At 49.7% G+C, this 22,470-nt stretch overlaps 1 protein-coding gene across 1 annotated transcript; it reads left to right on the forward strand.

Annotated features, from left to right (window-relative positions):
- The first annotated feature begins 2,832 nt into the window (after positions 1–2,832).
- On the forward strand, positions 2,833–20,584 carry IRF7 (interferon regulatory factor 7). Its single transcript, XM_026657632.1, has 12 exons — positions 2,833–2,870; positions 5,221–5,348; positions 7,616–7,778; positions 9,985–10,192; positions 11,301–11,389; positions 13,061–13,112; positions 14,115–14,324; positions 16,134–16,361; positions 17,544–17,798; positions 18,428–18,811; positions 19,189–19,307; positions 20,313–20,584. Exons 2-12 carry the CDS (start codon positions 5,326–5,328, stop codon positions 20,460–20,462), a joined length of 1,881 nt encoding a protein of 626 aa, XP_026513417.1. The 5' UTR covers positions 2,833–2,870; positions 5,221–5,325; the 3' UTR covers positions 20,463–20,584.
- The last annotated feature ends 1,886 nt before the right edge of the window (positions 20,585–22,470 follow it).

Consider the following 22,470-nt stretch of genomic DNA (forward strand, 5'->3'; position numbering starts at 1 on the left):
GCTGGCTCTATAGGCAGGGAGCTAACCAAGGAACTACAGCTCCCAGGTCCCCCTGTTGGTTCTCAGCTCCCATGCTGGATCCCTGCCGCCCCTGCAAATGGGCTGCCCCAAGCACTTGCTTGCTTTGCTGGTGCCTAGAGCTGCCCCTGTTGCCCAGTTAGGGCCCAGATTCCCACCTGCAGACATGAGGGGTGTGTCTGCAGGGGTAGTTGCACTGGAGTGGGAAGATTTACCCCTGCAGGGAGGGCAGCTGAGAAATCCAGGCAGAGGCTGCATGCGAGAAGCACTGAATCATTATTATTATTACTACTATTTACAATATGGAAGCAGCTTGGGACCCCTATTGTGCAAATCACTCTGCAAACAGACCAAGACACAGCCCTGCCCTGAACAGCTTACAACTGAATCCGTGTCTCTCCTGTCTCGCCCCTGGTTGGCTCCATCCATTTTTCGGGCTACTCCAGCAGCTAGTTTTGATTACTTAGTGCAGGGGGGTAAGGGGGTCACAACCTCTGCTGCATGTGGGCTTACTGTAACCAGGGGCTGCGATCTGGGAGTGAAGCTGGTCCCTGAATTATTGGAGCTTGGGCCAAGTGAATGATTTGCATTATGGAACCTACTAGGGGAACGTAACATCTTTTCTCTGCTCATGCTCAGATTGCGATTTCTTCTGCTCTATTAATGAATCATCTCTAAGTTCTTGCATTAATCATGAGCACTCAGTGGTCATGCTTGTGCTGCTTGGTACGGATTGGTCACAAAAGCCACATGGTATTCCGTGTCCTGAGTGGGTGAGCATCCGAGCACTTCCAGCATGAATTCTAGCAACTGCAAATGAAACATTCCATTTCCATGACTCATCTTACGCGCGACCCTAATAGTCACATTCCGCAAACCTTCGTGCCAGCAAAACTCGATGGCGTGAATATTTGCAGAAAGCAAAGGTAACAGCAACCTTGGTCTGTCACTGGGGGTTGACAACACCACCTCCAGCGCTAGAGAATGAGCCCCTGCAGCTTAGGCTAAAGGACAACCCCCTTAGCTGGGAGCTGTAGCTGGCTCATGCAACAGAGGGGGGCACATAACACAGACTGAGCAGCAGGAGACACAAACACCAAAAGGGCATAAGTAAGGCTGAAGTGAATTGGTTAAGAAATTCAAACCCATATTCTTGGGGAGTGCTTTGCATCATTCACCCAGCTCTGCTCCTGCATGGTAGCCATTGGCTGCACTGGGATGTGCTGTGAAGCAAGGACATTTTCCAAACAGAGCAATGCTGACCCTTTTTCAGAATGCACACGGGCTAACGGCTGCAGGCTGGGCTGGGAGTCTAATGAACTATTGTCATCCCATGAGCAAATAGAAAGTGTCTGGAAATAGCAGGCTGTATGCTGCTCCTTAGCGACCCCTTCTGGTAGAGGCACGTATGATGTAGGTAGGCTCTAGAAGCAATGGTCTTCACTCTCTGCTGCTAGAGGAAGATGTGGCATGTGGCGAGGAGACTGCATATAACGGGGGGGGGCGTCTCTCAGCGCTGATGACATCACATGGGCAGGGGAAAGCCTTGACTGACTGACACAAAATTATATTTTAAGGCAAACCATCCTCAAAGTACACATGCATCTCTTGTCAGCTCTGCCAGCCTGCTCCAACTAATCCCTCCACCATTCAGTACAGCTACCTATAAAGCCATGAATGCAGCTGGAGTGCATGCAGATAAATGCTGGAATTCACATCTGGAATGCAACACAAACAACAGCACAATCTCATATTTATTCTTCACGTCTACTTGTTACCACCCTTGCGGAGCCATTCGCAGTGGCGATGATCAGCTTCAGGCTTCAGGTTAAGGTTGTGTTGCAGGGGTGGTGCGTACATTAACTTTTCATGTGCCGGTTTTCAGAGGTTTAGCTTTAGCTGCCCGCTACATTCTAGAAGGTCATGAGGCAGCACTGGGCAACTGTAACTCTGTGCTACTAAAGTTTTGAGGCAGTTAATACAGGATAACGGCACATCTGTTTCCTTCAGCGCTTCCTAAAATTCCTTCAGAGTTTCCATCCAGGGATACAGGAAATAACAGAAGGCCCATGTTCAGGAGATGTAAAACAACTCCGCACCAGACAGCCGAGTAACACTTATGACGTAAGAAACAATCCTGCAATGAAGTGCCTAGAGGATCTAATATATCCTTTCCATCTCCGTTTCCCGGGATTTCTGATTAAAGTTCCTATTCTGGGATTGCAGAACAAGACACATGGACACATTGTATAAATTAGATATCGATACAGCTATAGATATAAAAAGCTTCCCATTTTCAGTTTTATTTAATCTTATATGAAGAAAAAGAAAAGAAAGAAAGAAAGAAAGAAAGAAATTTTAGTGCCCAGTAATGAGGCTGGAGGAGGTACTGGTGCTGCAGAAACAGCTTTGGAGAAGTCCCTGCCTGGGATCCAGAGGAAGGGCACCCTGAGACTGTTGATTGTAGTATTTGCATTTGCAAACATTTGCCCAGCAGATTGGGTGGACCCTTCCGCCTTCGGAGAGCCTTGTAGCTTAACAGAAATGAAACTTTTACTTTCAAGAAGATCATGTGATTTCCAGGAAAGGAAGTGCCATATTTGGGCAGGACCAGTAGAAACCACTTGCATCACCACAGCTATACTAGAAATATGCTCTGGTGAAGTTTCGTGTTGTTGTTTTATCAGTCCACTCTGATTGGCTACAGGCTGTGATCCCAGGGTCACTGTTGCCAATGAGCTGGGCTGACGACACGTTCCAGAAGAGTATAAAAGGGAGACTCCTTGCTGGAAATACTTTGATATTTCAACTATTCACAAAATCCCTGGTAACATCCTCTGGTAACAGCAAAGGTAACAGATCTTTTTTTTTTATAGGTTCTATTAATGGATCAGAGCTGGGGAGAAGTGGGAGGAGGGAATTGCAAATAAGAGATTTGGCAGCTTCTTGGGAAAAAGCAAGCAGAATTAATCACAATCCCATAAAGCTGCCTTCAGTAGCTTCTTTGGAAACAACGATGCAGTTTTGAATGGGTGCCAGGAGTTACAAACGTTGGTTGGATTTCTTGGTAATTGGTACACTGGGGTGTGAGTGTGCGCATTGGGGTGGGGGTGAGCACTGGGGGGGGTGTGCACACTGGGGGGGTGAGAGTGCGTGCACTGGTGTGCGTGTGTGTGTGCACTGGGGGGGTGCACTAGGGCAGAGGCTCTCAAACTGGGGGTTGGGACCCCTCTGGGGGTCGTGAGGTTATTACATGGGGGGTCACGAGCTGTCAGCCTCCACCCCAAACCCCGCTTTGCCTCCAGCATTTATAATGGTATTAAATATATTTTAAAGTGTTTTTAATTTATAAGGGGGGGGTCACACTCAGAGGCTTGCTATGTGAAAGGGGTCACCGAGAGATTTTTATGGCAGTGCTGCAAATTCACTTGCAGGATGGAAGCTAGAGAAATTCCTTTTTTACACTCTGATTCCCAGCTGTGCATGTACTGTAGCTTTGCAGATCCCTCTTTCTCCTCCTCCTCCTCCTCTCTATTTTCTTGTGGTTTGCAGAGGTGCTCTGAGGCATGTTCGCCTATATCTGCAAAGGCCTTTGAGATCCTCAGATGAAAGGCCTGCAGAAGTATATCTCAAAATGCTAAATATATTATAACGAGACGAGACTCATACCTCAGCCTGCAGCTGTGGCTTCCCCCTTCCTCCCTCTATGAATGTGACCATTACTCAGCTGATTTGCACCATGTTTGCAATTCAGAGAAGGGAGCCGGGAAGAAGGAATAATGCAGACTTCTTGTGTTTCAGCGCTTATATTTAAATACCTCTTATTTCCCGTCTGCGTAATGCCAGACAGCAGGCTAACTTTTACATTGGTTCCTCAGCATTTATAGTTGTTTACTTAGCACTTGCATTGCAATTTGCATTTGCAAAAGCACTTAACAATATTATCCCTTATGAATCTCTGCAGCACCCATGTGCAAGAGGTTGGGAAACTAAGGCATAGAAAGATGGGGGCGGGAGAGCTAAGGCATATGGAGGTATTGGTGGCTTGCCCACGATCATGCTGCAAATCAGTGGTTGAATCAGGATTAGAATTTAGCATCTCCTGACCCAAATACCTTTGGCTTCATTCTAAACCACCTCAGCTCTCTGTAAGGGGAATTTAATATTGCATGGATGAGACAGGCTGCCATGGGATCGGGTTGGCTCAAGAGCCAGACATTAGATGCTCCTGGGATATCTATGGCCTGGTCTACACTAGGACTTTAATTCGGATTTAGCTGCCTTAATCCGAATTAACCCTTCACCCGTCCACACTACAGAGCCAGTTAATTCGAATTAAAGGGCCCTTTAAATCGATTTCTGTACTCCACCTCGACGAACGGAGTAGAGCCTAAATCGATTTTGTTAATTCGAATTAGGGTTAGTGTGGACGCACACCACCGAATTACTGTGTTTAAGTTAATGGGGTAGTGTGGCCGCACACCACCGAATTAATGTGGTTTAAAACCGAATTAAGGTGCTTAGTGTGGCCGCGCACAATCGAATTTATACAACCTGTTTCCCAAATTCGAATTATCTAAATTCGGATTAATCCTGTAGTGTAGACATACCCGTCTCTACTGAAGATGGGTACCAGCGAGTAAAGGGGGAAGGGGGACTGATCTTGTGTAACATTGGAATACGGTGGAGAGTAAGGTGTTGCATGAATTGCAGGAGATTTTTCTTAAACTCAAGGAGGGCTGGGAGCTCAGCATGTCCCCTTCCCTCCCTCATGGTTTGTAGCCGGAAGCCAGAGAGGAGCATTATAAGAAACACCCCAGCAAGTCAGATGAAGTGTTGGTTCCTCAGCAGCAGTATTGTTCATTAGACTGTAAGCTCTTCGAGGGAGGGGCTGTGGGACTGCACCTGGGTTGCAGATACAGTACAAAGAGAAACGGCTCCATCTGCCAGCAAAGCCTGCCAGCTGCATGTGCCCCTCCCTTTCCCTGAGACTGGCGCCCCCTAGGGGTTCCTGCTGGGCAGCGGAGCTCCACACCATCCACACTGCCGTGGCTCTGGGCTCTTTGCCACAAGTCGCATTGCTCGAGTGGTTGTCGGCACACCCCGGAGAGGGCTCCGGTGCTAACACAGGAGTTGATTTGGGGTTACATCATGGTGGCGAATGTGAGTGACGCTCCCTGCTTCTCCCTCCAATTCATACAGGTCCTGCTTGGAGGTTTCCAATTCATCCACAAGAATTCCGTTTGGTAGCAAAGGAGTGAACTCCCCAATCCTTCCTTCCGCAATTAACCCGCAACTGGCTGCGTGATGGCTGCATCCGAGAGCGAGGGGTAAGTGGCTTTGGGGGAGCTGGCCGCGGGTGCGGTCAGTGCAGCATGGGCAACGTACACAAGCCAATGGCAGTAGTGCAACCTGCACTGTCTTGCTGTAACCATTGCCGGCAGGCCTGAGAGGACACCCCCCCGGGTAGGTGGATCACACAGCAACAACTTTTTTCCTGATCTCATGCTGGCAGCAAAGGCAGCCATGCCTGGCTAATGTCTGCCAAGGAACTGCTGGAGACTGGCCCTCAGGGCTGTAACAGCCACTGTCATTCATCTAAGCAGCTGTCAACTGTGGCACATGGATGCCCGAGGACTAGTTGCTCTGCTAAAGGGAAGGAGCAGTTTATGGCCTTGTCTCCACTACAAGCATAAATTGATGCTGAGCGTGGCTGTCAGCAACTGGTTACCTCAGCCCGGGCTGAGGGCTGCTAAGCCACAAGCATAGGAAATGACAAACCATGTCAAGCCCCATTTCCTCAAACTGTCTAAGTTCATTTGGGTGGAATGGTGCTAATGCCGGTGGGTCAGATACTCAACTGGTATCAAGCCAACGGAGCGATGCTGACCGACAGCAGCTGGTGAGCTGGCGAGGGCTTTCCTGGTCTCTGCTTGCAACTTAACTGTGCTCACAAAGGTTTAAATGTCGCAGTGCACAAGACCAGGCCTAAGAGTCCACAGGATGATGGTGGATGCCAAATTGGACATGAGACTGCCGATCAAAAGTACTGTCATGATTATGGGTTTGCTGAAGTGCTCTGGGTGTGAAATATGACCACTTCTTTCTGCTGCAGGAAACGGGAATGGGAACACCTCAGTGAAGTATTTTAAGTTAAGGGGTGCCTACCCTTTCTTTATCATTTGTATTCCCTTAGTGCCCACGGCCCAGAGCCAAAAAAATAGCTAGGCTTCTAACTCTTATTGAAGTCAACAGGAGCTAGGTGCCTAAATACCATTGAGGATCTGAGCCTAGAGGGCCCAAGTGAAATGGGAACTCAGTGATGCTAGGTGCTTTACCAGGGCTCACCACACTGGCGCCTCCTGCTGGTCATCTTGGGGATTAGCTCTGCAGGTCAGTACGCCTACTCCCAGTGGTGCCTCACTCAGTGTCCCTTCTGCTCCCGGACTCTCATCACTCCAAGGACCGCGGTGTTCTCATCACAACCCAGCCCTCTGGACATGTCATGATCTGCGCTCCCCCCTTCCAGGGGTGAGTGCTGCAGTCTAACTGTCCCACCACTTCCCCAGTGGCGACTACAGTCAATTGTCCGGCCACTTCCCCATGGCCCCAGCACCCTCTTTGCCCTTGCCTCAGGGCTTCAGCCTGCAAATCCCAGCAGCCAGCCAGCAGCTCTTCTCTGGTCCCTGCACTGCTCAGTCCAGGGTGCAGGCTTCCTTCTGCCTGCCAGATACCCTGTCCTCCCTTCTTAAGCTCTAGGGAGTAACTGACCCTCCTGTGCCCTGCAGCTCTTCTTATATGGGCCTGCTGGGCCTTGATTGGCTGTTCCTCACAGCCTCTCTCCTATTGGCTGCTTCCTGAGCAGCCTCTCCTGGGCCCTATTAATCCCTTGCATGCCAGTGTGGATAGACGCCTAATCACAGTGCTGTAGAAACACATCAATTCATAGATTCCAAGACCAGAAGAGAGAACTGTGATCATCTGGTCTGCCCATGTACCACATAACAAAGGCCATGTGACTTCCCCACAATAATTCCTGTTCGAATATGGAAAGAGATGGGCTCAATAGACCAGGTAGACAAAAAGTGCGGGGAGGGAAAGGAACCATTGTCATCCCCATTTTACAGATGGGGAAACTGAGGCCCAGGGAGATCGAGAGATTTGCCCCAAGTCACACAAGGAGTTTGCAACAGTGAGGCACCTAATTTTCATATTAATTAGTTATTATTGACTAACAATCCATTTATAGCATTTCTGTTAACGTGTTTCTCCAGAATAACTGCACACAGCTGTCTTGCGTGTGCGTTTTTATCTCTTCTGATAGATGCCTAGCAACTGTTGCTTGTTCGTTTGCGCTCACCAGCAACAGAAACCTGCAGCTGATCAACTCTGTCCTCCCCATGCATTCCCAGGGAGAAGGCAGCATTTCCTTGGGCTGCATTTTCTCCTTCAGCAGCACACACTGTTCAGCCTTAGCTGGAACAGCAGAGCTCTTCCCTGGCGGCCCTGGTATTACTCGATTGTTGTTTGCAGGGGTGGATCTTTGATCTGCCATTGACCAATAGGCCTGGCATAACCTCTGTCTCTGTCATTACAGGGGTTCTCAAAAATTACGGTTTGGCTGGTGGCTGATTAAGCAGATCAACAGCGAAAACTACGAGGGGCTCCGCTGGGTAGACAAGGACCACACTCAGTTTCGCATCCCCTGGAAACACACTTCCAGGAAGGATATCAACCCTAACGATTACAAGATTTTCAAGGTAGGATCCCAAATGATTCTCTTTTTCCCATCCCCACTAACCCCCCTCTCTCCTGCAGAAGCAAATCCCAGTCCAGGGTGTAACTTTGGATTTACACTAGGGTAACTAATTAAGAGGAACTGACAAAACGATCAGTGGTGATGCCCTAATGTTGCTCTGTGACATTTGCCTTACAATGGTGTGTCACTGCGTGATGACCTTGCATTGTAAGGATTCAGCATTGTCACAGTGTGGCACCAGGCAGTAGTTGGCTAGTGCTCTTTCATTCGATGGAGTATCCATCCACCAGGGTATCAGAGCACAGAAGGGTTCCTTGGCAGAATGCACACCAGGCCTCAGAATAATGACCAGCTTCAATTCCCATGGCTGTGGGAGGATCCCGATGACCCTGGTGGGGTTTGTAATATGTTCCCTTGCAGTACATCATCCAGTCACTTGCTAGCCCCATGTGCTGAATATATCCCTAAGTAGGGGGTGGTTCCTGGTAAACAGAAGGCAAAGCTGGAACTCAACCAGTGTGGAAGCTTGTTTCTGTCTGTCGTTTCAGTTATTTTCTTTAATAAATACCTCCTGTTTAAAAGACTGTTTCTATACATCATAATAAGGGCTTCTGCCCCTTCTGGAATGTCCTGGACTGTCCACATTTTAATGGGATCTTCCCTGCAGACTGCAGCTAACAGGCAACTGAAAGGTTCCCAGATAACATTGTCCTCTCATAATGCTCAGAATTTATGTCGAGATGTGACATGAAATGTCTCAGCTCAAGCTGATTAGAAATTTTCAGGTGGAACATTTTTCTGTTCCATTGTCAAAATGGAAACATTTTGCTGGAATGTGTCAACTTCAATGAAATTTTGATGGAAATCAGGAAGATTCCTAATCACACCCTGCCTGCCAGGCGGAGTTCAATAGAGCCCCAGCTTCCAGGCTCCCCAACCTGCCTTGCTCCCTGCCTGGTGGGCGGCTGGGATTCTGAGCAGCTCAGGGAGCTGGGGAAAGGTTGCCAAAAGTTGGAACGACGTTTTGGAATGTCACTTTTCTGAAACAAAATTTCAAAATTCTCCTTCCCTGGGAAATTTCAAACTTGCATTTTTCGTTCCGTTCCAGAATAATTTTTTCCCCCTGAAATTTCAGAATTTCCTGCAGAATGGGAATTTCAGTTTCAGCCGGCACTAGGCACAGCTAAGAGTAGGATTACCCTCCGAAAGACTGATCTGGCAATAGCTCTCAAAAATCCTGAAGCTGGGCTGTCTGACCACACTGAGAATTACAATAGTTGCGGTGTCACGGTTGGTAAAGGCCAAAATAATCTCCCACTTGATTCTGCTTAACTTCTGTTTGTGATCTTTCCCTTGGCAGCCAATTAACGGGCATGTGCCTTGGAAAACAAAAATTGTCACCCAGGAGACAGATCTCGCTTTCAGACTTCAGGCTTGTGACAAAGGATTGGACAGAGCTGCATTAACAGATCGTAGGCAATTCAGGGCAGGGCCGGTCTATCACTCTATATTGGTATAGTGCATAGCACAATCGGGCCTCAGACACTACCATTGTACAATAAATAATAATATGGACCAGTTGGGCAGTAGCCTATTGTAATGAATGAGCCCAGAACAACAGTCATTGAGGGGGTACCTTATAAGAAAAAAGGAGGGGGGAAATGGGATCCACTGATGATTTTTCCTAGTATTTCTCCTTTCCTTTCCATTTAACTCAATGCTGCATTGTACAATGCATGTCTGTATTTGGACCCAATGTCCAACATGCTCAGATGCTGTGATGATGGGAGACTGTATATGCACCTAGGCAGAGCACATGTCTGAAATCTTGCCAAAATCAGCACCAGAAACCTCGGCATCCTAGGAGGAGGTTGGGTCAAGTTCTAAACCCTTGGGTGGTGGGGGTTGCGGGTTGTGTTTTAGTCCTGGACCACAGTAACGAAAAGGGAAGGGGTTACTCCACCACTGTGGTCTGAGTGGAGGTTGGGGAGGGAAAGGAGGCTTACGGCAAAGCGCTTGATGGGCTCCTTTAAAAAAACGACTGTGCTAATGGAAAGCTTGGAAGGAATTGTACAGAGATCTTCATGCCTTGCTTCCCGTGGGGCTAAGATCAAAATGGCTTTCTGCTTGACTGCACTGACAGACTGCTCCTTCTCTAATGCCTTCCGACCTGTCTTCTCTCCCTCAATCCCTCTCTTTATGGAAAGGCCTGGGCCATAACCAGCGGAAAGTACAACGAAAAGCTGAAAGATCTAGCCAAGTGGAAAACGAACTTCCGCTGTGCCCTGAGAAGCACAAACATGTTCCTGATGGTGCAGGATAACTCAAAGACCTCTGAGGACCCTCACAAAGTGTATCAAATCAACAGCCCAAGCCCCGATGCTGTGGCAGCTGCTAATGCCCCGACTACTAAAAGTAAGGATGCTGGCAATACAGGTGCAGACAGACATGGTTCTGATTTGTGCCGTGAGCTCTATTCTTTTACTCTCTGCCTGGCACTAGTCCAGCTCCAGTCTGAATAGAATCACAGAATATCAGGGTTGGAAGGACCTCAGGAGGTCATCTAGTCCAACCCCCTGTTCAAAGCAGGACCAATCCTCAGACAGATTTTTACCCCAGTTCCCTAAATGGCCCCCTCAAGGAGTGAACTCACAACTCTGGGTTTAGCAGGCCAGTGTGCAAACCACTGAGCTATCCCTCCCCCCGACTCCAGTGTCATGTGGGAAAAGATAGGATTTTAGGCAACTGCCTTTAAAAAAGACCATGGGGGGCAATATTTCAAAAATATTCATCCCCCAGCAGCTCCTAGTGTTCTCAGTCAATGGGAGCTGCTGAATACTCTTGAAAATCAGGGCCTGTGGCCTGAACTGTGGGTGACATGGTTCGAGTGAGATCATGGTGTTAGTGCTGCTCCCTGCTGGTAGGGCAAAAGTGCTAACACTACCGGATGTTTTCCAAGGGAAATCTCACTACCCTTCTCCTGCAGATTTCTGCTTTGAGCAAACTCTGACCTAGTTACACATGCACTACCCTGTAAAGTCAATGGGGCTGTGAAGGCTATGGTGACGCAGGTATAACTGAGGGCAGTTTTCAAGGCTTTCAAACAAAGTGTCCAAAAGATCACAAAGAACCAGATAAACTGGTGGCATTAAGGGCAACATTTTCAGGAGTGCCCATGAATTTTTTGGGTGCACAACTTGAGACACTGCAAAGGGACCTGACGTTAAGAAAGGGGTCTGCATCTGCCCTCCGAAAACTAGACCTCTTCAAAGTGTCTCAAGTTGGGCACCCAAATTCACCAGTCCCTTTTGAGAAGTTAGGCCCTTGGTGTCTCCAGTTGGGCTCCTAAAACTTGAGGGAACCCAAATTAGTGAAGAGTTTTCAAAATATGGGCCCTAAGCCCTGAGCAAATCCCACTTCTTGGAACTATGGATCATGCTTAACTTCCCGTGTCAGAAATTCCATTTGCTAAACCACTGCTTTTTTCCTCCCCGTCCCTGTGTAATTTGCTGTTGTCTTTTAGACAATAACCTGCGTTCCAGTAAAGAAGACATCAGCCCCCATTCTGAAGAAGCCCCTAATCTGCACCACCATATGCCACAGCAACTGCAGGTACCAGAACTGCGGATGGGAGAAGCTGGGGAAGTGCTAAGCTTGAAGGAGCCCTGGAATCATCAGAACCTGATAACATTTCACTAAACTTATGTGGCTCATGGGAAATTAACATGGATAAACTCCCCCCACCACCACCCCCACCCCCAATGCTGTAGAGTTCTGACTCAATCAGCGTCACTGCTAGAGCCCTCCATGTGACTGTGTCTCTAGACCAGGGGTAGGCAACCTGCGGCATGCGAGCTGATTTTCAGTGGCACTCACACTGGCCACCGGTCCGGGGGGCTCTGCATTTTAATTTAATTTTAAATGAAGCCTCTTAAACATTTTAAAAACCTTATTTACTTTACATACAATAGTTTAGTTATATAATATAGACTTATAGAAAGAGACCTTCTAAAAAGGTTAAAATGTATTACTGGCACGCGAAACCTTAAATGAGAGTGAATAAATGAAGACTCGGCACACCACTTCTGAAAGGTTGCTGACCCCTGCTCTAGACAATGTCCCTGGGAGTTGCTTGTACACTGAAGGGACAGAATCTGGCCCCAGGAAAACAGCTGGGCAAATGATCATGCATCTCTTTTTTCCAAGAGGTCATGTTTGCAACACCAAATCAAAATACACAGAAGATGATCCAGCTCAGTCTTCTCACTGTGTGAAAAAAGTTTTCCACAATGGAATGAAAGTTTTTGGCTGGGGGAAAACAGCTTTCGTCTGCTACTAATGTAACCTTTTCATGCACACAGTGGATTGAGGTGAGGAGGGAACAAAGTTTACCTGTTCTGATTTTGGCATGAAAATGTCCAAACATTCAGGACACCCTCTCTCCCCTCCAGCTCTTCCAGGAACCTTCTGTCTCTCAGAGGCCTTGTCTACAGGAAAAGTCTAAAATTTAACTAAGGGTGTGATTCAAAATCAGTTAAGCTAAACCAGAGCAAATCCTTGTGCGGACACTTCTGGTTTGGTTTAAACCAGTCTTGGTTTGGTTTAGCTTACGTCCGTTGGGAATCAGTTTAAAGCTAAACTAGAATAAGCTACTCTTAAACTGCAATGAGTTCCACCCGGTTGTTTGTAGCAGTTTAGCTGAAATCAGTTTTAAGTTAACCTGGTGCGGCTTTCTCATGTAGGCCTAAGACCTTGGGAAGATTCTATTGGCTGCTGTGGAACTACTCTAATTCACACCAGCTGAGAATCTGGCCCCTGGGTCACACTGGGGGAATTGTCTCCATTCCAGCCACCAGTGGCCATATGCCAGCATAGCTGCAAACCCTCATGTCCATAACGAAAGCCACCATTTGCATCAGGGGTGCTTATCCCTGGGTCAAGCAGGCTCCCAGTTTCTCAGCCCCTCCCTCTCGGATGCCTCTTCAAGTCAAGAACGCAAAGCGTATTTGGCTTGCGTGCATCGGAATAGCCATTCTCTTTGGCTCAGACTGGGCTTAGCTGGGACTCGCATGTTTCTGCTGGGCCACTGGGAAGCAGCAAGTCTAGCAATAGAGCGAGGCCTGAATCCACGTCACTGGTCAAAGGCTCTCTGTGAATGGGTGCCTAGAAATGCCCAGCTAACTGTAGGGATGTTGCTTCACTGATGCACTTTGTCTCTCACATGTCTCTGTGGTGAATCCAATAAAACAAAAGGAAAATGGCCTCGTGTGCTTTGTTTTGCAGCCGCAGATAGAATTAGATTTGGAGATGTTGTCGCTGGAAAACCCTCCCCAAGGTACGTTACTTGCTGATTTCTTTTTAAATGTAAATGTAAATGATTGAATTCCAGAAGATAAAACCCAGAATAGAAACCGTGGTGCTGCATGTGGCCCTGTGCTCCTCCATTGTTTGTTCATGGAATTGGATCTCTTTACTGAAGGCCTGCTGGCTTGGGCACTGGACTGAGAGTTGGGAGCCCGGGGGACTCTTCCCTGCTCTGCCACTGACTCATTCAGCACCTTGGTTGAGTCTATCAGCATTTCCACATGCCCTGGGGTAGGAAGCAGGATGAACTAGCCAGAAATTATCCTGCGGCATACAGACTTTGATTCAAAGCCTTTGCCTCCTAGTGCAATAGCCCTGAGGCTTTTCCAGCTTGTCTGGAATTCTGGTGGAAGGTCTGTGTTGCATTTAATTCGAAACAAATAGATCAGGAGTGAGTAAATGTAATACATGCTTGGGAACCCTAGAGGGAGCTTAGGGAAGGAGTCAGGAGAGAATAACAATAGGGCGGCGCTGATAAACCTTCGCTCGAATAAGCAGTCGAGTTTAATCCTTGTTCACTTGAGTTCAGATTCAGTGCCCAGCAGTTGGACTGTGGCCTGATTGCCTTTAAAACCAGCCTATTCAAGATCAATTTCCAACCCAGCAATCAATCAGAGACACTACCCCATAGTCGGTGGGTCAGTGGCAACAAGTCTGCCAAAGAACCCCTGCGTGATGCCATCAGGGGCAACAACCCCAGGCAGGTTCAACCATGGTGCTAAGGTCAGGGGGGAGACAGACTTGGCCAACAGTGTCACACCCCCAACAGCTCCCTTTGGCCATGCATGGTGAGATCCTAGCCACACCCCATGGGCAGGAGCAGGGCTATTGCAGGCTTCCACCATGCAAAGTGAACTGCTGAGGAAAACCAGTTTCTAGTGGGGCAGGTGGAGAGGTGCGTGGGGAAAAACTTGTGACACGCATAGAGAAGTGCGTATGATTGAGACCATCCTCTGCTCTTGTTGCCCCACAGAGATGGATAGCGTGCAGAACGAAAGGCCAGTCTACGACCCTGGCAGGAATCCTCCCCAGGACTACACCATCAATAATTCGGCCCCAAATGGCTACCAGTGCAGCCCCGACACACTCCACTGGATTCTGCAACAGTGCAACTTAACCCAGAATGGCTGCAGCCCACAGCAGCTGCCGTGGGCTCTGGATGGAGGTTTAGATCACGGTTCAGGTAGGCTGAGGCCCCAAAGAGTAGAGCTGTACCCAGAGGCGCCTACGTTTCATAATATAGCTGGCGCTCGCTGGACTTCCCATACTGCGCCTGTGTTAGAAGCGTTGTTAGAAGCGTTGGGTGGGGAGTGTCGGGACAGTCCTGTTGTATTCCAGGGATGAGGGAATCCTGCCCTTCTTTCTGATGTGCTGGTCGAGAGCTGTGGTTCTTCACCGTCCCATGCCAGCAGAGCCTCCTCCCACAGTGCGGACAGTCCCAGACAGGAAGCCGATGGGCTGCAGGGAAGTGGTCTGGGAGGTATCCCTCTAAACAGCTGCTCCAGCCCATGTACTCGGCTCAGAAACTAAGTGGCAGGTTATTGTACGGCATCCAAGCAACAGCAATGGAGAGGACCTAAAGCAGGGGTGCCCACCCCGTGGCCCTCAAGGCTCTTAATTGTGCCCTCCTCCCCAGGGGCAACTGTGTAGAAGTAAATGCATACTTGGTCCTCGCTGAACGCGTGTCCCTGAGCGGTACCGTGTGACTTTGCAATGCGGTGTTTGTATCAGCCCGGTTGCTGCAGCGAGGTGGGGGGAGCGCCGCTGCCCAGCCAACGCCCACTGTATCTCCCTAAGCAGCTTTGGTGTGAGCCGGAAGCACAGGGAGCGGCTACTCTCCCTTTCCCCTTGCAGCTGCTCAGCAGCACCCTTGCTGGCTGCCTGCTGCATTACAGGCAAGAGAGGTTGCTCTCTTCCCCGTGGGGCTATGGGAGCTGTAGGGAAAGCAGGACAAGAGTTTGACTAGCACGGTGTGGGTCCTGGGGGAGAGCCTGGCAAAGGACTTACTCCCCTTCCCCATACAGACATCCAGGGCAGCCCAGGAGAAAGGAAAGCCAAGAGCCATTCTGATTCTCTGCCCCATAGGCTAGAGCTCCAGCTGTGACCCCCTCCTCCTGCATGCCCGCTGCTGGGAGGACATCTAGGAGCCAGCTGTGCTGACTCTGGCTCCTGCTGGGGACTCCCCCACATAAGGGAACAGTGTTGTCCATTCTCAGGATTTTAAGCATTGAGTCCTGGGCTATTTGATATCTTGTTGTAAAGCCCCAGCTCCTGGAGTCATGGGATGACACAAAATTCCCATCTTTCATTTAAAAAATGAGAAATAAGTTTCTAGCCCTCATGGTTGCAGAGAACAGCTTGAAACCATGAACTTCAGAGGCAAATAAAAAGAGCCCCAAATTGGGGGCTGGGGGATGGTTATTTTCGGGGACTTGTGTGATGATTTGAGAGCAAGATGGGTTACTGACACCATGGGAGTCCTGCTGGGTAAGTTCCATGCCTGCCTCAGCAGTGGAAAGCGAGCCAAATTTTTGATTGGGACCCTCCCACCCTGCCCTTTCTGAGACATCTGACCTTCAGGCTGGGAAGCTCTGGCACCACATCTCAAACAAACGGCAAGGGTCATTCACCCTGCCCACCCCAAGACCAGACCTGTGCTAGCAGTGGGCAGCAAGGGCCCTGCATTGAGCCACTCACCCACATCGGGTGTGTTACAGCTGGGTGGATCAACCTCTGAGGTCAGGGTCAGTCAATAGCAATGAAATCTATCTCCTCTCCCTGTTTGGATTCCCAAAAGTGAGGTTCCAGGTAGGGTTGGGAAGCATGGGGAAAGCATTGCGATGGCAAAGCTTTATCCAATAGGAAGATCTTGCAGCATTTCCAAAAAGTGAGAGAGCACGCTCAGCAGCTACTGAATTGTCTAATGCAATTGCTAGCATGCTGCAGTGCCTTACCCAACTCTGGTCATTAACACTGCGCTTCTTTCCCCCAGGCTATCCAAACCAACATATTGGCCAAAATAGCTACCCACAGCAGGGGAGCGGCGTGGCAAATGGACCAGTGGAGAACTATCACCAATCAGTTGGCCAGTGGGTGACCCAAACTATGGCAGAGACCCAAACCATGCAAAATGCTTATGGCCCTTCTGCTGCCTCACTTCTACAGCAGCCCCTCCCATCCAGCACAGTTCCTGCCACGAGTCAGCTTCTTAATAACGCAGGTCAGTATATCCCCATTATCTGAGAGCTGGCTGGTTTAAGCAGGCACTGGTCGGGTCATTGAGCCCCACAATGGAAGGATATGCTCCCCCAAGAGCAAATGAATCAGATACGTAACTAGGCTCGGGAGGGTTAGATTTTTATCCGTAAATGTCGGTAGACGTCGATTTCACTCTACACACACAAACCGAGGAATAAATATTCCATCAATAAAAACTGAAATATGCAGATAAGCAGCATTTTTCTTACTCTGCCTAACAATTTACTAGCGTTTGGTTTAAGGCTATGGGCTGTGTACATTTTGACCGGTGATGTCAACGATTTGTGTTCTAACAGTTAGAAAGCTTTAGCTTTTTGAAATCAAAGTCGGTCATAAAAGAATTAGTGCCTGGCCTGCCCTGCTGTCTGACCCCCTCCCTTCATTTCCTACAACTGTGAACATTTAAATTGAAAAAAATGCTTAAAAATAAACCATCGCCATTATGCATCAGTTATCAGAAATAAACACCGAGCTCTGCCAAGCCTACTTAGAGCCGATACCGCACGTGAAGCCAGTTTGCCAGAAAAGCTCAGCTCCCGTTCAGCACCTAATGAAGCTCTTTGCTAGATGTAAAACTTCCCCCGTTCCCTTGTAATTATTCATACTGCACCAGCAGGCCGTGAGGTGCTTTAGGGAGATAAAGTCTCTGTTCCAAAGAGCTTCCAGTCTACGGAATGTGGAGGATGGAAGGCAGCAAAAGCAAAACAGCCGAGCAGTGACGCAGTGCACGTGTCTGGGCAGTGCTGCCGTTTGTGCAGAATTGTGATGTTGTTTCCTTCTCTTTAAAAATTTATTTATTTATTTAATTTGGACAGACAGTTTAGGGCTCAAAGCAGGGGGTTTTCAGGAGGGACTTTAGAAGAGAGTGGAAAATGATTGACTTGAGGACTGATCCAACACCCACTAAAGTCAGTGGAAGGACTCCTAGGCCTACTGGAAGACTCCCGTTGGTATCAGTGGGCATTGGATCAGGTCTGTCGGCAATGGCGGGTTCCAGGCATGGGGCACAGCACAGTTGCGTGGGATGAATACAAGGACCAGTTAGTCACACGGAGCAGAGTGGGTGAGAAGAGCAGAGCTAAGCAGAAACTAACGTGTTCATTACTCTCTAGCAGTCTCACAAGCCTGTTGTTCTCCATCCTAGCGGAAGCCCTGTTTGAGGGGAGACCTTACCTCAATAACCATGCGGGTGTTCAAAGCACTTTCCTGAGTGAAGCGCCTGCAGGAAACGCAGTGATCTATCCAACACTGAATGGCCCGGAAGAGAACAGTTATCACCAGCTGGCAAATCAGTGGGCAGCCCCAGCAGTGGTGGAGCAGAATGGGTTCACCCAGCCTGCTGCCCCTCTCCCAGAGCAGCATCCTCCTCCCCACACAGCGCCATCGCGGAACAATACAGGTCAGTGACACCACCCCAGCTGCCTGCCCCAGGGAAGGAGACCTGCCCCAAGCACAGAGTCCATCAGTCACCCACCCCTGCCTCTTACCTCTGAAGGTGAACAAGAACTGGGCCAGACTAGTCAACACTTTAGGAAAACGCAGCTATTGGAACCAAATGGCACCGGCCTTTCCCACCCCACCCCTAGATTAGAGGGCCCTCTTCACTTCTCTTGCAGGTTTAGACATCTCAGCTTCAGGTTTGAAATAGACACCCCGCCCCACCCCCGTCCACATCTCAGCGGCCTCGTCTCCCCTTGCGGAGGCAGATCCAGGAAAATCCATGGGGTTCACAGACATGGCACTCGCGTGGAAAGCGGGGACCAACTGCAGGGATGAACGGGTACCATAACACTCAGGCAATGCTCTGCTGAGACTCCCAACAAGGGTGCCAGTGGAGACCAGGCGTGGGGACGATGGGCTCAGCATGTCAGGGGCTAATCCAGCACCCACTGAGGTCAGTGGAAGTGTCTTCACTGACTTCAGTGAGCATTACATTGGGCCCTTGGCAAGCAGCCTGTTAGGAACCAGAGAGCACCTGTTCCGGGCAGGCCCTCCTATATAGTCCAAGCATTCCCTCGTCTCTTGCAGAAACCATTCCTCCCAATATGGACGTCACCATCTATTACCGAGGGAAGCCACTCCACGAGGTGCAGGTGGCCACCAGCAGCTTCCTGTTCACGTACAATACCGAAGACCCCACCGTTGTCCCGGGCTGTGCGCAGGTGGTCCAATTCCCAAGCCCAGATGAGCTGCCTGACCAGAAGCAGGTTCAGTTCACCAGGCAGCTGCTCCTGAACACAGGGCTGCTGCTGGAGCAGAAGCACAAGAAGATCTATGCCAAGCGCCTGAATAAATGCAAGGTCTTCTGGGCCCTCTCCAGGCAACTGGTGAACATGGCTCAGAACCCTGAGCCCAAGCTGCTGCCACGTGGCACAGAGACGGAGATCTTCGACTATGAGGTGTTCTCAAAGGGTGAGTCTGCGGCCAGGTAGTTCTTACTCTGTGGGGCCAGATTTATGGGTAGTAGTTAGATTAGCCGAGATAAACTCCAAGGGACTTTATTTACCATATGTTTGCACCATGGGGCTCCAATATGGTTGAGGCGCATAGGCTGATCATGGACTGGAGCCCAACCTGCATAAGCACTGGACTCCAGGTTTTGCCTGGGCACTTCGGAGAGCACAGAGAATGGCCAGGAGTAAGGGTGAGGGAACCCCAGAATCTCCTAATCAGAAAGCTCCTCTCATGGCCACCATCTCCTGACCATCCCAGGGCAGTTTATTTAATCCAGCCAACCGAATGCCTTCCTTGTCCTTGCGCTACTAAAACCATCCTGGTTCTTTTTGCAGAGCTGAAGGATTTTAAGGAACATCAAAGGGCTACATCTCCCGACTTCACTATCTACCTTTGCTTTGGGCAGTGCTTCTCCAAATCCAAGCCCAAGGAGACCATGTTAATCCTGGTGAAGGTGAGCCACGAAGCATCCTTCTCCCTTAGCTATGGAGGGAAGCGCTGGCTAAATGCCAAGCATCATTAGTCTCTGGTGGGATGGTTCAGTGGTTAGTGCTCGTTCACTGACGGCCAGCTCCATTGACTTCAGTGTTAACGCACAGCCGCTAAGAGGCTGCGCCCCTCTTCTGCATGGAAAGGTCCATGTAGCTGGTGAATAGCTAGTGCTTGAGTGGAGATCCCTGGATAACCAGCGGGCAGAGATTTACCCCCACCCACTTAACTTCATAGCCACACCGCAAGACGTGGGGAATCCTCCTCTGCCTCTAAAGCTTTACAGTCCTGGGAGGGTAACGAAGCATCCCTTTCTAGCTTAATTATTAGTCCTCTTTGACTACCCAAATTCCCCTCCCATGAGCCCTGCCAATGCACGCACCAGTCCTGGCTCACCGCTGTTCGAGAGGCATGGGAACGCCTACCGTTCAGCACTCTGACACCACCACGGTGGGTACCAAGATAAGAACCTAGACTGATCCGATGGGGCTGCAGCATAGGCATAAGGGCCTTCTAGGGAAGAGCCCCAGTGCAGGAACCCCTTCGGTCCAGGCACAGAGCCAGCCCGATGCTGCTTTCACAGCAGCCCCCAATGCAGAGCGTAAGCAAAAGGAAGGACGAGGTGGATCAGGCACGGAAAGGCTGTGGCCAAGGCCGACCTGCACCCTGGCTATTCTGCATGCCTGCAAAGCCCACAGCAGACTGTTGCAGCCAGCACAAGGCTGCATCTGGGGTTGCCAGACATGGGTGAGAGATGCGCTTGCCCCACTCTTGCACCCCATGCCCTCACTTCCTTGTCTCTGGGCATTGCTGACAGAGCACGTCTCCCCCAGCAGTCACCCTCGGGGGCAGGGGACCAGACGGAGGCTCTGACGGGCCCATTCACGTGGCTCCTTCAGAAGAGGCAAAGCGTAGCAATGTGGCAGGGCAGGTGAACGCCTCCTGAGGGGTGTTCGTTTCTCTCTTGCAGCTGGTGCCTAAGTTCTGTGAGTATTTCCACGACATGGTGCTGCGGGAGGGAGCCTCGTCCCTGAACAGCGGGAACGTGAGCCTCCAGCTGTCCAGCTGCTTCAACAGCTTGTATGACCTCATTGAGCAGTTCAACATGCAGATTGACTGAACCTTCTCCCCTCCCTAGGACCCGATCTGCATGTGCATTGGCCAGTCCTTGCCTAGGTCTCTGCCTGACTGGCCTGCCTTTGAAAACACTTTTGCCTTTCCCTCACCCACTTGCATTACTTTGCTCCCATTAGAAAACATGTGGGTGAGATGATGGGTGGCCTTGTGGCTTAGCCACATCACTGGGACTCAGTAAAGCTGGGTTCAATCCCTGCTGTGCAACTGGCCTTCTTAGTGACCTTGGCAAGTCACTGCATCTGGGCCTCACTTTCCCCATCTGTAAAATGGGAATAATTCCTTACCTCACAGGGTTGTTGTGAGGAGAAATGCATGTGAAGTGCTCAGATATTATGGCAATAGACAGCTCAGCCTTCTCCACTCTGGGCCACCAATTGAAAATAGAGATTTTTTTTTCCCCAGCTGAAACAAACAGAGTACCAGACACTGTGCTCTGAAGGTAGAAGCAAGAGAATCTTCCTCTCTGTTTCAGGATGTCAGCAAGAAAGTCAGGGTGGGGGAGGGGGGGAGAGGAGGCAGGGAGGGGAATACTCTTCTACAGCACTGCCATGTAATGATCTTGTGCCTCTGCCTGGGCTGAGCTGGCTGGATTTTAAGTTGGGTGAGGTTTTTTTTTTTTTTTTTTTTTTTTTAAGAAATGGGGATGTTGACGGGGGCAGGGGGAATCCTTATCACCACCTGTTGCTGAAGTGAGCGAAGCAGGAACCTTTGGGGTGGATTGTACAATAGCCCTGGCCAGCTCTCCTGGGATCACAGGGTTGGTACAAGGTGAGCTAATCCGTCGGACAGAGGCTAAGGCCCAGCTCCTAACGTCCATTGATTTGAATGGAAGTTCAGAGCCTAAATACTTGGGGAGCTGGGCTTTAATCAGTTGATCAACCATTATGGAAAAATCTCCACCCAGGGCTAGGAACAGGGGAGGGGCCCCTATGGAAGACACAGACTCCACGTTCTCCCCAGGCTCTGTCCCTTTCAAGTGCTTGCCTGTCAGAGGTCTGTGAAATGGAAGCACCCATGGTCACGTCGATCTGCAAGTGACTGCAGCTGTGTGCAAGGAGCGTACAGAAGGCTGAAGTAAGCAAGCTCTAGGAGGGCTGCTTTAAACAGCTGGCCCATGCCCCATGCCCTCCCCTTACCACAATGCGAGGAGAGGGGAAAGAAGGAGAATGAGTAACACCCTGAACAGTGTAGGAGAGGGGAGGCCCGGAAGCCACGACAGAGGCTGGTCCTGCTCCCAATGGAATTTTGCCATTGGCTTTCCTGGGAGCAGGATCAGTCCTATTCCAAAGTAGCTTGTGCCCCCAAATGTGGCTGGCTAATAAATTAAAGTTTATAGCTCAACCCTGTATTCTAACCTCTCCACACTCTGCCTGAGGTCAGGCTGCAGGCCCAGCTGCGCTCAGGCCTTGTGCATGTTGTATGAGCCCATGTGCCCTACAACTCCTTGTCATCCTTGAGCAGGGAGCTGCATCTGCCCAAACCAAGTCACACCGACAACACCCCACGTCATTCTTTGCCAGCTTCTTGCCCCATAAAGCACATTCACACAAGAGAAATGCGCTCCATGTTCATGTAGGGTAGTCCACCATACCGCCTCCCTACCCCTTTTTCTGTCCCGCTTCCCTCGGACACCACAGCACGCACGTGCTGGCTTGCAGTCATCTGATGAGCACACAGCATATATAGGCACAGATCCATAAAGCTGGCACTTTCCTAACCATACATGCTCAGGGTAACCAGTTGTTTTAATGGGCATAGGCCAGCAATTCTTAAACTATGGTTCACTGGCTGACTACACCATGCTCCTTATTTCCTGCTCTCTCGCTCTTCTTTCTCGTTATTTATTTAGTACATTTTCGGAATGCTTGTCAAGGGCACCCAGAGTGTAGGCTGGGTGCTTTTTTATTCTTTTTAACTGCAGCGTAGCCAAAATCTCAATTCATTAATTGCCTTTCAAACAGCTGCACAGACACTAAGTAGCGCCGGTGCTT

This window comes from Terrapene carolina, unplaced genomic scaffold, assembly GCF_002925995.2.
Source record: "Terrapene carolina triunguis isolate 2854851 unplaced genomic scaffold, T_m_triunguis-2.0 Scaffold250, whole genome shotgun sequence".
Classification (NCBI taxonomy): Eukaryota; Metazoa; Chordata; order Testudines; family Emydidae; genus Terrapene; species Terrapene triunguis.